We start from the raw sequence: 14,709 nt of genomic DNA, 5'->3' as shown, positions 1-14,709 counted from the left end.
TAACATTAAAAGTGTTTCAGCAGCTTCTCTATCATTAATTTCAGACTCAATTGTATGGGAAGTTTCTTCTGTTTGATACATTTTATTCTGAAAAATTTTCTTTTAATTCTTTTAGAACATGTTTTTGTACAAATACTGCTCTCTGGTAAAAGTAAACTTGGTACGGCAGTTTTCTTTAATTGTCTTCTTTTACATGAGTATGCTAAAGTTTAAATAAGAATTATTTCACAATTTGAATAGAATTACATTTTATTCAAGATAATCCTATAGTATACATTAAAAACGAATACAAATACCAAATTATTTTATATTTAGACTCTATGCAATTTTTTTCAGTTTGATTTTTTAATACTATCGAATTACAATAATCTAAACATATTTATAGAAATGTGATAGCATACTTACACGACAAAATATAATCTTCAGGAGTAAAATGTTTCGAACATACTACCATATATTTTGTAACTTTTTGCCAATTCTTAGCAGTCGAATTCACTCTTTCCATCGGTTACGTTTCTGAGATTGTCCAAATTCTGATTTACGAAAAATCATCTGTTTTTCATGTGGGAATACATTAAAACTTATATCGGGATCACATATGGCTTTGGAATTACAATTTGGAACACAACAGAAAGCTTTACTTTTACTTTTAATCTTTACTGTCAAACGACCCAGATAGAGTAGTTTTGTTTTTAAACACCAGAGGGCGAGCATCCGGTGAAAAATGCGAATTGAATGATTGTTAAAACATTTTAACATATTAGTCAATAAACATTCTAGTATAATATAATAAAATGAAAAGGTTAAATATTGATTTCTGTTAAAATATTACTGACACTATACAAGAATTAGTATACGTTGGAAATGTTGGCCTGTTTGTCTGAGTTTCTTGAAAAAAGCAATTATATGCATGCTTTTACCTATATGTATTGTTATTCACATGAGTGGTTATTTTAAATTTAATATATTTTTATTGATTAATCTTGATTTATTCCCCAGTGATTGTTTAAAGTTTGTCATATTTAAACGATTTGTCGGTTTCTGTGACAACTGGTTTGATGTTCAAAACTTGTGAAGAAAAGGAGAGAGTAAATAAAAGGATAGTGTATTGACATTAGCATTATTTAATAGTTACTTAATGATATAATTTGCTGTTTCAATAAAATAATAATAGTAACAATTGTTAATGTGTGCAGAATTGTCATGGTACTGTACATTGCAAGCAATACATGACTATTCTCTGAATTACTAGTGGTGTTCTGTTTTAAAAAAAATAATGAATTTAATGAACTGCTATGTTTTTGGCTATGTTTGTGCTAATTTTTAATTTGATTTTTAAGAACAATTTGTTCCAAAAGTGATTGCGCCAGTGTCTTGTGATTGAGATTGATTAGAAATTATTTAATCAAGTTTTGTGATATAATTAAAAATTAGCTTAAATGTAGCCTAAAAATCCAACAGCTTAGATTTGATTCATTAATCTTTACTTTGGTCATAGTTTTTACAGTTATCCCTCATACAACACTTTCACTCTAAGGGTTCATTTACACACAACAGTGATGTGACCGTGCAGTGATTTTTTTGCCGATGGCTATTTTTAAACCACCCTGTCCAGACTCGTCCATTGCAGTGATGTGATCGTACCATGAAAGTATATTTGACTGGAACGATATTTTCACTGACTGTAAATTTTGTTTTTCAATGGATGACGAACATTTAATTGAAATGGTGCATCAACACCCTGTTCTATTTGATTTATCTCATTCGAAATACATGGACATTGGGTACAAAATGAATATTTCTCTGGTTTTAATAAAATATGAAAGGCATGAACGTTCGAAATTATTCAAAAAATATAGATTTGTCATCTATTAATTTTTTATAAAGAATATGAAACTGCCATTCTGTTCATCATTTTTGTCCATGCTTGATGTACCCACTTGCGGCACTTTCTTGATTGCATTTCTTTTTCTTCTTTATTCAAACATATAGCTATCATAGCCAATTCATCCTCAGAAAAGTTCACGACCACTCACTGAGGGCATGGTCACGTCACTGTTGTGTGCAAATACTCATCACTGTTCTGTGCCAGACATCACTGTCAGGAAACGGTTGTTGTGCCAGCAGGTCACTGTTGTGTGTAAATGAACCTTAACACTGTTGAAAAATTGGGGATATCCCCCGTACAAAGTTTCACAATTTTTAAATGTAAACTTATTCAATACAGTCGACCCCCCCCTCCCCCATAACACTGTTGATCATTTCGTTTTATATGAATTTCATGTTGTACGAGTCACTTAGATTTTACAAATACGTGAGCTGTTCACAGCCCGGCACACGTATTTGTAAAATTAATTGACTCGCACAACATGGAATTCTTATAAAACGGAATTATCAACAGTATTATAGGGAGGTCGACTGTAATTGTTTTATTAAAGTAAGCATGCATGTTTTCTCATTTGCTCATGGATTTCACAATATTGAAATTTTCAAATTATTTTGTGCTTTTCATCATGTTTACTTTTAATGAAAACTGATAGTACAAATTTTTCTTTCTTGTCCTAACTTTCCTATCAACTGGGTGTTGTTTTGCTTTCAGATTGTCGCTGTGTTTTCTTTTTATAATTAATCTTTGTATTTAGTAAGGTTTATTTAAACATTTTTTGGTAAGTTTTAAACTGTAGGTAAGCTATTATTTGTAAAATGACAAATGAAATACAGTGGTATCTCTGTATTCAAACAACTTAGTATTTGAAAACAAATTCTGGAAGAAAGTCGCTCAGTACTTGACTGAACAAACATTTCTCACTATAACAAATTTTTGATTAATAACATATTTTTATCCATCGTTCATAAAAATTTTTTTGATAAAAATTTTAAAAAATGTTGCTGATACTTCTGATCAATGATCAACAAAAAAGTTAAGATGACGACAATACTTTGTAAAAAGAAAATGCCCTCTCATTTAACTAAAATTAATATTAATGTGTAATACAGTACTGTTAATTAATTATTGATTAGAAATAAATTATGGATTGCTTTAATAAATATTTCTCTAGGTAACAAAAAAGAATAGGTTTCAAAAGTAACAAAAGTATACTGATCTCATGTTTTGCATTAGTCCTTTGTTTCCTATACCATGGATTCTCATACATGGCACTTATTTAGAACATACTACTGTGTTATATCAGGGAATACCTGTATATTTAATCTGTTGAATTAAAATTTTTGTTGTAACTTTTATAATTTAGTTGTATTTAAAAGGAGTGTTTGATTGCCTATTTGAATTTAAGATTAGAAGTATTTTACAATGTTAATAACATTGAGAAAATAACACATTTGTACAAATCTTAAATGTTAAAAAGAGAAAGCAATATAAAAATTTATGTTCAGTGTGTCTATAACTAGCAAGAGTATTTGAAAAGCTTTTGATGATACAGTAGAATTTGCTTATTCTAATCTTTGATATTATCTTTAGTTACTTAATGTTATCAAAGTTAGCACATCCAATTAATTTTTTTTTTCATTAGAATAACATCATTTCCCTTTGTAGGGATCAGTCTCCCTTGTCCCGCTATCTGCATCACAAGGAGAATGTCTTTATTACTTTGTCCTTAAAACTTATACAACTTTTAGTACAAACAACAAATATAAATTTAACAATATGTACATAGGTAACTTTGCCTTACAGACTTGTGGCTACTTGCCACAATAGGGAGGGAGCAGCTTGCTCTCTATCCTCACGAAAGAACCAGTCGTGTAAAGTCCATTAGAGATGTAAATCTTATTGTAACAGTGGCTGAGTGGATAAAACCGCTGAAAACTGGTAGTTTGGTTATAGATTTGTGCCTTGCCAATGGACTGACCACATGGTGTTTTCTTCAAGTTTGTAATGCCTAAATAGGGACTAGTTTCCTATAGTCTTCCTGGAGCATTCCATCTCTTTGGCAGATTGCTCATGTATTCAATTGCCATATACAAATAAACCAAACTATTGTAACAGCATTTGTTTTTTGTTTATTTTTAGGTAAATAGGCATTGTAAAAGTATAAAGTGAGTGTATGCACAAATATGACGTAATTAAGGGAGGATAAATCATACAAGGAGTGATTCACTGTATAAGGGTACATCCTATGTGGCAGCATTCAGTGACCGCGAGTGGAAAGAATCTTTGTATGTGCGTCCAACTCACCAGTGACTTCTGTCCAGAGTGGACTTGTGTTGTTTACAAAATGGCAGTGAGATGACTTCATCAAATGCTTGCTACATAAAATATGACAAGCATTAAAATGGTAAATTTGACAGGTAATTGTTATCACTAATATAAAATAATATAAGATATAATAGAAAATGATAAAACTAAGAAATGCGTAATTGTTATGGGAGACTGGAATGCATCTGTAGGAGAAGGAGGAGATGGAAAAATTGTGGGCAAGTTTGGGCTAGGAAATAGGAATGAAAGAGGCGAACGACTAGTTAAATTTGCTACCAAGCATCAATTAATAGTTGGAAACACATGGTTCAAACAATCCAAACGTCGACTATACACTTGGAAAATGCCCGGAGACATTGGGAGGTATCAAATAGATTATATTCTTATTCAAAATCGTTTTAGGAATGCAGTCAAGAAAATTCAGACATATCCAAGAGCAGATGCAGATTCTGATCACAACTTATTAACTGCAGATATTGTGATGAAATTGAAAAAAGTTTTGAGAGCCAAAAGAATAAAAAGATGGAATTTNGTAGAATATAATGTTTTTCAAAAAGAAATCTGTATTCCATCTGTGTCATTTAAAAACAAATTATCTATATCATTTATATAAAAATTAAATAGATAAGGCAATAAAGACTCTGAAGAAGATCAAGTACTGGTTCAGGAAACGTTTGATTGCCACATATAGTATTTATTCTAGATCAGTGATTCCCAAATTTTTTCGATCCACCACCCCCTTTGTTCCATAAAGTTATACCCAATGCTCCAGTTACTCTTGTGTGAGAAAGGATTGGAAATATTCTTACAAAAACTTTTCTGTGAATCTCGCATTTTGTACCCTTACCATACATTATTCTCAACATCTGGAAACCATTCAATGCAATGTTTCCTCTCATCCGTTTAAAAGAGGAAAGGGAACGGCTGTCAGTGACCCCAACTTTTGCCTTTGGTCACTGTATGTATCCTGCCTCCAGCGCCCCCCTAGATTTACTCATTGCCCACAGGGGAGGGCGGTAGTGCCCACTTTGAGAACCACTGTTCTAGATGCAGAAAAGATTCAAAACCACATCTGAAAACTTATTTTCAGAACTTCTCTGTTTGTTTTTTTACCAAAGTTGAATGCTTTTGAAATATCAACAAATGCTGCAAATATTTTCTCATGTTTTTTAAGTAAATAAATTTGTATCAATGATGAAATAAAAAATATTGCCATCTCTGTATCTTTAGTTTGTATATGCAAATTGAAATTTGGAAATTAAGTTTTCTTCAGATATTGAAATCTTGTTGCAAGTATGGATGTAAAACACTTCCTTACTGTTGATGATAATGCGATCAGACAGTAATTTCCGGGATCTTTTCTATCTCCTTTTTTTGTACGTCATGAGTAATTTTACTAAATTCCAAGTTTTTGGAAAATTAAGGAAGCATAGAAAGAATTGAACAAATCAAGCAAAACTTGTTTTCCCAACAGTTTCCTCAACAACTTCAAAAATTTAACAGAAATTAGATCTGCACCAGGTGAAGAATTAAGCCTCATTTTATTTGTTGAGAGGCATCTAATTCATGTAAACTGAAAAAAAAGGAGGTCCAAAACATTGTTTTTGAAATTCTGTATAACAATAGAGGGCAAAATATCCAAAGTAGTAAATCTTTTGTAAAATGCAGACCAAATTGAAAAATCAATATTTAACTTTTCTACTATGTTCTTTCAAAAATTTTGTATAGTTGACCAGAAGAAATTATTATTTTGTTTTGTTGATAACTGTTGCTCTAGGTTTTTAAAATATCTAGCTTTCTTAGCTCTTAATAAATTAAAATACATTGTTTTACATTTCTTGTAAATTATTAAGTTTTTTTCTGTTGATTCTTTTTTAAATTGCATTAAAGTTCTATTTTTCTTTTGTTTTCATTGTGTAGCATGTAAGATCATACCAACATTTATTAAAACAGTACATTTTCTTATTCTTTTTCGTTTTTTATTCTAATAAATTCCTTTATTTTTTCTAGTTGTATTTCTTTTTTGTTTCCCTATGAAATTGCTGAATATTTTAAATTTTGTTACTAATTTTCAATTGAAACTCCTGATAACTATATTCTAGTCATCGATATGGTAGGGATTTAGTTCTGTATTCTACATTAGTTGAGACAGTAAAATATTGGAAAATGACAATTTAAAACTTCAATATTCAAACACAAATCCACAAGTTTGGAGAAAAATTATTAAATTAATAAACAAAAGAGCTAGATACTATTAGCAAAAATAGAAATTTCAACATTAATAGAATATCTTGACTTATGATATCTTTAAATTAAAATTAGTTGCCGATTTTGTTACCATTTTTGGAAACAAGCTGAAAAATACGATTAGACATTGAATTAATCAAAGATTGCAGTTGTTCTTGTAGCATATTTTCCCATGCCTTAATGAGAGCAGCCTTTAGTTCAGTGACAGTTTTGTATTGCTTTCCACTATACATTTGGAAAACCAAATTACTCCAAAGATTTTCAATTGTGTTTAAATCTGCACTGATGGATGGCCAGTCCAAAAGTCAGATGTTCTTGCTATGAATAAAAGGATAATGTTGATTTTGATACATGGAAGCTTGCATTATTCTGCATGAATTTAAAGTCCTGTCCAGCAATTTTATGTCCATAAGTTTGGAGTTGCCTCCAGACAAGCTCCTGATAAGTTTGAGAGTTGTTTTGATCTTTAATAAATACTAGATCTGTCTTTTCTTTCCATCCAATCCCTGCCCAAGTCATTAGTATACCACCACCATCAGCTACTCTCTTTGAGTAGGTTACTGCTTTTGATCTAGTCTTTTGTCTGTCCAATAATACTGAAAACCATCAAGTCCATTGAGATTTCACTTTTTCTCACCCAAGAAAATTACTTTTTGCCATTCTTTCCCTCTTTCAAAGTTGTTTCTGGCAAACTGTAATTGAAGTTGTTTGTGTTTCTCCTTGAGCTGGTTGCCTGTCTTCATTTTGATGAAAGAAACATTGTCTGTTAATCTCTAAACATTGTGTACTGTTGATTTAATGCAGCTTTGCTTCAATTCATTTTTGATTTTTTCAACAGATGTGTTTCCTTGCAATGCATGTTGAATAATTGTATGCTGCCATTCTTCATGTGTTGTTGAACTCTTGCACTCACTTTTCATTTTCCTGTTTGTTGCTCATTGAGATATTTTGGGATTGTGTTGAAAGAAGTCTTTCCAAATTTTTAGCAATCCAAGTTATTTTTCTCCCTTGTGAAACATCAATTTTGATCTTCTCTACAGTTAGGTCCTTCTCACATCTCATTTTTAACAGTAAGGTACTATACAGTTTACTAAACCTTTCTTTTCATTTGTTGATCATACTTTTATGCAAATTTCATGGATTCCAATCATTACTTTCTTTGTAATTAATTCCAATCAGTACATACAGTATTCTATTAATGTTGGACATCCTATTTTTGATGATATCTAACAACACTATTGTTTATTAATAATTTTTCTCCAAAGTTGTGAAGTAATTGTTGATATTTTGCTGTCAAATATACTAGAAAATTTTATCAAAGTTACATGAAAATAATAATTTCTAGACAATCACTGTATGTTCTATTATTGTTGGTAGGACTGTACAGTAACTTCATATGGACAGTTGCTCTTTAGTCGACCATTCAAAATATATAACTGTTATTTATTCATTTGTTTTAATAGTTGCAGTCCTAATTTATTGTGTTTTATCCTTTCACAAATATTCAGTATTAGAGCATTTGGTCCTCTATATTTACTATCTGGTAACTGTGCAATTCTTACCTTTACTGCTTTAAAAAAGGCACGGACACTAAATGTGATTGTGAACTTAAAAGTGAAGGAGACACCGAACATTTTGTTTCACTGTCCTAAATTCCACCGCATAGAGAAAAATGTTTTAGGGACACCATCACAAGTGGACTAACATGGCCACCACAGCTGGCAAACATCTTTGCCAACAAATAGCTGTGGTGCAGCCTACAAACATTTGTCAAGAAGACAAAAGAACTTAAACTGGACTATCCAAAATACAGCAACATACACCAAATGACAACGTCCAATCCACCAAACATTGTAAAGTGAAACCGACAAAGATAGTAAGGGCAGTTCCCGAACATATATGCTACGTATCGGTACATATATAACTTCACCTCTGTTTTACATTAATTGTTTGGTATTGCCTTATGTTAAATTGTAAACCATAATCTCGTATACATTGTCGCGCCATTTATCTTATATGGATTTTCCGTAATTGTTTATGCCATTATTGCGTCCCGTAACCGTATTTTATTTTTTTATTAAATGAAGGCGATGCGGGATCCCACGGTCACTACCTTCCTCTATCCTATCTAACTTCCTCTTTCTGCTTATCACCTTACCTTCGAACCTTCTTTCCGTTTCCTATCTAAAAGGGCCTAGTCGGTCGGCTAAATGACCGACCCTCTTTTACAACAACAACCGAGCAATTCTAGAATTAAAATCCCCTATAATCAAAAGATAAATGTTTCCAACTATCAAGCTGTTTAATTAATTAATAAATACCACCTTTTAGTAATTTCAACTGGTCTGGTGGTATATATACCAACATTATTAGAATTAATTTATTAACCAGAAATTCCATTTTTGTGTTAGTAATACATAACAATATTAATATAATAATTTTAGTTTTTTGTATTTGTTTTATAATTCCAATTTCTTTCTTAAGTATAACACACAATTTTCCGTAAGGACGACCGGGCCCCGACGATTTCTGGGCTATTTGTTTATCGACAATACTATTATTTATTCTTCATTGCTTTTTAAACTTCATTGACCGGTGTCAACATCCACGTCTCTGTGAAGTCCAATATGTTCGATTCATTAATCATTCGAAGGAATTTGTTACTCGTTATTTTATTTCTTAAACCCGACAGATGCAATTTATTATTTTTAAATTTATTATATTTGAAAAATTGTTATTACAGTTACGTTGTATTTCGTTAACACATACATCTGTGTTGTCGAATTTTGCAAAGGGGAAAAGAAGAAAAAATCATGGGCATTCATCAGTTGGTTCTGCATAAAACAATAAGCGATCTTTAAATGTTTTATTATTAACCTCTCACTACTTACTTTTCCAATGACTTTTATTGTTTAAAATGTGTAAAAACTTATAAGAGAGTAATTTATTCTTTTGCATCATAAATGTACTTTCTCATATTTATTGACTAGTTAAATGCTTCTGTAGAATGACGAGAAACTTTGTAATTTCAATAATGACAAAGCAAAATTTTCAAATTTTCCCACGAAATTAACTTCATAGAATATTATTTAAACTCTGAATAATTTTAATTTGGAAAGATGAATTCATATATTATAAATTTTAGAGGATTATTGTTTTAATCGTTTAACATAAGTTCTCCGAATACAAACGTTTATTTCGCACGCTTTTGTTGAAATTCTCTCGTTTCATAGTAATACATTGTCGGTGACGGGGACACGGAGGAAAGGGCATTATTATTTTGTATGCAAGTATTATGTACTGTATTGGCATCACTTTTACGAATTGAAACTTTATTGACGTAATGTGTGCGCATTTATCAAAAAAACTTGATGCCGGGCCAATCAACAATACACTCACTAAAATACATAGATAATTAAGATGGTCAATTCAAAAAATTGTCAACCTTCATAAATTGGATTTTCATTCGACCTAAAAATATCGTAACGAAAGCTTTCGTCGGATAACAAAGGCGATTCTTAAATGTTTCTTCCGCGCCATTTTACAAGACTGCGTTTGCGCGCTCCGCCCGACCTACTCGGTAGATGGTATTCGTCCGCGCACATGGGCTTTTGTTTTAGCGAGGAACTGAGAACGTCGTTTATGTTATCGCTGATAAAGTTAGGTACGTACGGAATTTAATTTAAGCACTTGCATTTCAAACGTTTATAACCAATACGGAAAGATTAATAATAATAATGATAATGAATCGAAACGACAATCGTAAAATTTGAGGGGGGGTTAGAACCAGTCGTATCGGGGTAAATAGCCAGAAAAATAATCGAAGTTGGTTTATATTTTATCATTTTATTGCTTACTTTTTAAAAAATAAGACAACTTATTAAATCCGCAAATAACTTATACGTCGAGTGTTTAATGCGCATGCCCAATATATATATATAATGCAATGTGATGACGTCAGATCAACATATTAAAAACTTATACATTTGAAATTACTTGAAAAATGTACAAATTTTATAAAATTTTAGTTTTCGTTTTCTTTAATATTATCTGTCTCGTCATTTATGGGATCTGTACCCCTTTGTTTTGAGTTCGGATGTCCGGACGGTTTTATTCCATTTTTGTGCCCGCCACAAAGTGGATTAAATACCAAAAGCTATGAACGTTTGTTGTTCTATCCGAATTCTTAGAATGGTGAATTTTGTCGATCCGAAGGTGGAAATGAAAATCTCGAAAAGCACTTCGTTCGAATAAACTCCCGGACTTCTTTAATTAACTGCTTTAGAGTTTGTTCGGATGCTTCCCGTAGTTACGACCCGTCCTTGTCCGTTTGCCGGTTTTTTCGTGTGTTTCCGTTATCTCCTAATTATTCTCGTATCTTACAAATAAAGAGTTGTATCTAAACGACCGTGCTGTCTTTGATATGACGATAATGGTGGACAGAGGTTATAAAATCAGTTTTTCTAAAATGGTTACCGATATTTGCTATGTAGTAACAGTTAAGCCCCCGTTACCTCCTCTTTTTAGATTAGTGTGACCGTACATTTTGGTTTGTCTGGGACGCCAGATTTCTGTTGTTTTTAACTCTCGATAATAGAATAAAATTTTAAGTAAAACATTTATAGGTCTTCTAATGCAAAATAACCGATTTATAGGTCAATAGAGAGAATTTTTAATGCAATAATCTAAATTTAACAATTCTGACCTATTTTCCCCTTACTCTTAAAAACTTTCCCGCTTTGGGTGATAAACAATATGGTTACTCTTCTACATATCTATCTTATGACTTGAATAGAAGGTGAGGACTGCACCTGTATAATAGTTTTGAGATTTACTATGTTCTATTATTAAAATTTTTTAAACTTTTTAAAATAAAGCCTTGTAAATGACTTTACAAGATATTATTTCTGTTTTCAATTCAATCATTGAATTGGATTGTCTGAGACTCTCACCTAACTTCTTATTCGTATTTTTCGTGAACTATAGAGGGTGCTGTATTTTTACAAAATGGCTACTCTATCTGGGTTGTTTGTGACTAGTCAATGTAAAATGAATTATATATTACTATGTGAAATAATGAAATATGCTACTTGTAGCAGTTCGTCGAGAAATTTTATAGAAGGAGAACGAGTATTACTAGCAGGACACGTCATTTTATGTGGTATTATTGAGAAAAATGAGCAAGATCGTTCTGTACATTTTTGTGCTTTTTGTCTGCAACATCAGCATTGACTTCTATCCCACACAAAATTACTGGAATTTTAAAATTTATCAACATATCTTATAAAATTGACAGCGCAACTTGTTCCTGTAAAGCTGGACAATCGGAAAAATGCAAACATTGCTTGGCAGTATTACTGTAACAGGTAAGCTTGTTTTTTCTTCTACAACACGATATGTATTTTAGTGTAATAATGTTTATATTTATTAGATTCAAAGTATCTCAATCTAGCAATTCTTTCTGCTTGTTTTTTATTGTTTTACCTCATTTTTGTAACAATAAATAAATAACTAAAATTATAATGAATTTATTCAATTATAGAAATTAATATATGAAAAAAGTTTGGATAGTTGCTTAATTAATAATGAATTATCATTATCTTTAGAAATAACATAGAAGGACTTAAAAATTATCTAAGACAGACTTGAAATGTTCTTGGAACAGATTAAAAGAAAAATGAAGAATGTAAAAGAATATGCCTAGAAAGCAAAGTAAATAAAATATTATGGAAGAATGAAAGGAACAAAAGAATTACAGGCAGTATATGCTATAATTTTTATACATATCATTTCAATTTTAATCCAAATTGGAATGAAAAATTTTTTAAATGCAATATTTTTGGGGGAAATGAAAATACGACATATGGCCTCTTGCATGAAAATGATGCAAGAGAAGTATACTCTTCACATTCTGACAAGAGAATTGTAGAATTTGGCCTGATTATTTCACCAGCTTTGCCATGGTTAGGATATACTCCTAATGGAATAATAATGGAACAAAATATTCCAACTTCTCTTTTAGAAATAAAGTGTCCAGTAAAGGGAAGGAATGAACCTATCCAAGCCTTAATTCAAAAGAATGCATTGAAATTTATTATCATTAATGGTGAAAATATTGAATTAAGAAAGAGACATAAATATTATGGTCAGGTTCAGCTAGGGTTACTAATAACTAATTTGGCAGTGTGTGATTTTGTGATATATTCATCATTTGATAATTCATTTATTTTTTTTGAAGTAAAAAAAGATGATGAATTTTTAAATAAATTTATTTCAATATTAAAAGAAGTATATTTTAATAAAATGCTTCCATTTTTAGTTAATGAAAGTAATGAGTAGATTAAAAGTATATAAACATTTAAAAAGTTTTTTCTTTTCTAATACATAATGCTTGTTTAACATGGATGTTCTAATTGAAAGATTATCTTGTAAATATCTTATTAAATGAAAATTGTAAAAAAATCTTGTGTATGAATATCTTATTAAATGACAACTGTAAAAATCTTGTGTGTGATAATGTATTAAAAATATAAACAATTACACAATTATTAAAATAATTTTTATTTACAATATGGTAATTTTGAATTAAAATTTGTCATCTGACAGTATAGGAGAAGAAAGATTCCCTACAGCTGTTGCAATAATTAAAAGTTCATCAATAACAGAAGTCATTTTCCAGGGAAGTCTTGCTGAAAATATCTTAAACTGTTTAATTCGCTGAATAAATCTTTCAACGTGCACTCTGGCACATGCAATATCCTTTGTTCTCAGTGCTTCACATTTATTTAGTTGTTTATTTTTTTTCAAAAATGGTGGTTGAATTACTTCTATTCCTTTTTCTAAACAAAGTTTATCAATTAAAAAGCCTTTATCAACCATCACTGAGTCACTATAAGGTGTTAATAAATTTAAGATATCACTCTGTTCAAAGATTGCCTTATCAGAAGTTCTGCCTCCATATGCACTACTTAAAAATGTTGCAATTCCACCTGGTGAAACACCTATTAAAAATTTTATAGTTGTGTCACCTTTATAGTGTGAGTAGCAACGTATTCGACACTTTAAACACTTTGGTCTCTGCACTGTAATTTCTGAGCAGTCCAAAATTACTCTTACATTACGAAACTTGTCGAAACATTTAGGCATATTTTCTAAAATATTTGTTTTTGATGGCCAAACAATTGCACACTTAAGTACGGAAGCAAGAATTTTCACACTTGGGTAAAATATTCTACTTGCAGTTGGTACAGAACAATGAAAAAATATAGATATAACAGAAAAAGAAATATTTAATTTCATTTTGATTAGGACCATAAAAAGTTTATCTTCAAAAGAAAAATTAGTATTACTGATTTGTTTTGTTTTACATACATCACTAAAAAGTTTAACAATAGCATTAAATAGTTCAAAAGTTGGTATACCAGTAATGGAATTTAGTTGGGATTCTGTCTTAATGAAATTACGTATATTTACCAAAAATTCTGCAGTGGATATTTGTATGCCAACTGATCTGTGACATTTTAAATTTTTATCATAATTAGAATTGCATAACATTAAAAGTGTTTCAGCAGCTTCTCTATCATTAATTTCAGACTCAATTGCATGGGAAGTTTCTTCTATTTGTTCTCTATCACTGATTTCTGACTCAATTGCATGGGAAGTTTCTTCTGTCTGATACGTTTTTTCTGAAAACTTATTTCTTTTAATTCTTTTAGAACATGTTTTTGTACAAATACTGCTCTCTGGTAAAAGTAAACTTGGTACGGCAGTTTTCTTTAAATGTCTTCTTTTACATGCATATGCTAAAGTATAAATAAGAATTATTTCACAATTTGAATAGAATTACATTTTATTGAAGATAATCCTATAGTATAGGTTAAAAATGAATACAAATACTAAATTACTTTATATTTAGACTCTATGCAATCTTTTTCAGTTTGATTTTTTAATACTATCGAATTACAATAATCTAAACATATTTATAAAAACACGATAGCATACTTACATGACAAAATATAATCTTCAGGAGTAAAATGTTTCGAACATACTACCATATACTTCGTAACTTTTTTTCCAATTCTTAGCAGTCGAATCCACTCTTTCCGTCGGTTACATTTCTGAGATTCTCCGAATTCTGATTTACGAAAAATCATCTGTTTTTCATGTGGGAATACATGAAAACTTATATCGGGATCGCGTATGGCTTTGGAATTACAATTTGGAACACAACAGAAAGCTTTACTTTTACT

The 14,709-nt window shown here is 30.6% G+C and overlaps 2 protein-coding genes across 2 annotated transcripts in view; one reads left to right on the top strand and one right to left on the bottom strand.

Moving 5' to 3' along the window:
• LOC111630382 (piwi-like protein 1) overlaps positions 1–14,709 on the top strand; it is an 81,297-nt gene that overhangs the window by 18,981 nt on the left and 47,607 nt on the right. The gene's annotated exons all lie outside the window — the stretch shown is intronic.
• Positions 12,998–14,703, bottom strand: LOC111630386. Its single transcript, XM_023374477.1, has 2 exons — positions 14,466–14,703; positions 12,998–14,262 (listed from the first exon to the last, which is right to left on the bottom strand). The coding sequence occupies exons 1-2, from the start codon at positions 14,611–14,613 to the stop codon at positions 13,046–13,048; spliced, it is 1,365 nt and encodes a 454-aa protein (XP_023230245.1). The 5' UTR covers positions 14,614–14,703; the 3' UTR covers positions 12,998–13,045.

Source organism: Centruroides sculpturatus, unplaced genomic scaffold (assembly GCF_000671375.1).
Source record: "Centruroides sculpturatus isolate CEXI.00-Female unplaced genomic scaffold, Cexi_2.0 scaffold509, whole genome shotgun sequence".
In the NCBI taxonomy this organism is placed as follows: Eukaryota; Metazoa; Arthropoda; class Arachnida; order Scorpiones; family Buthidae; genus Centruroides; species Centruroides sculpturatus.
Note: the sequence above shows the minus strand (reverse complement) of the source record. Positions and strands in the feature narration are given on the sequence as shown.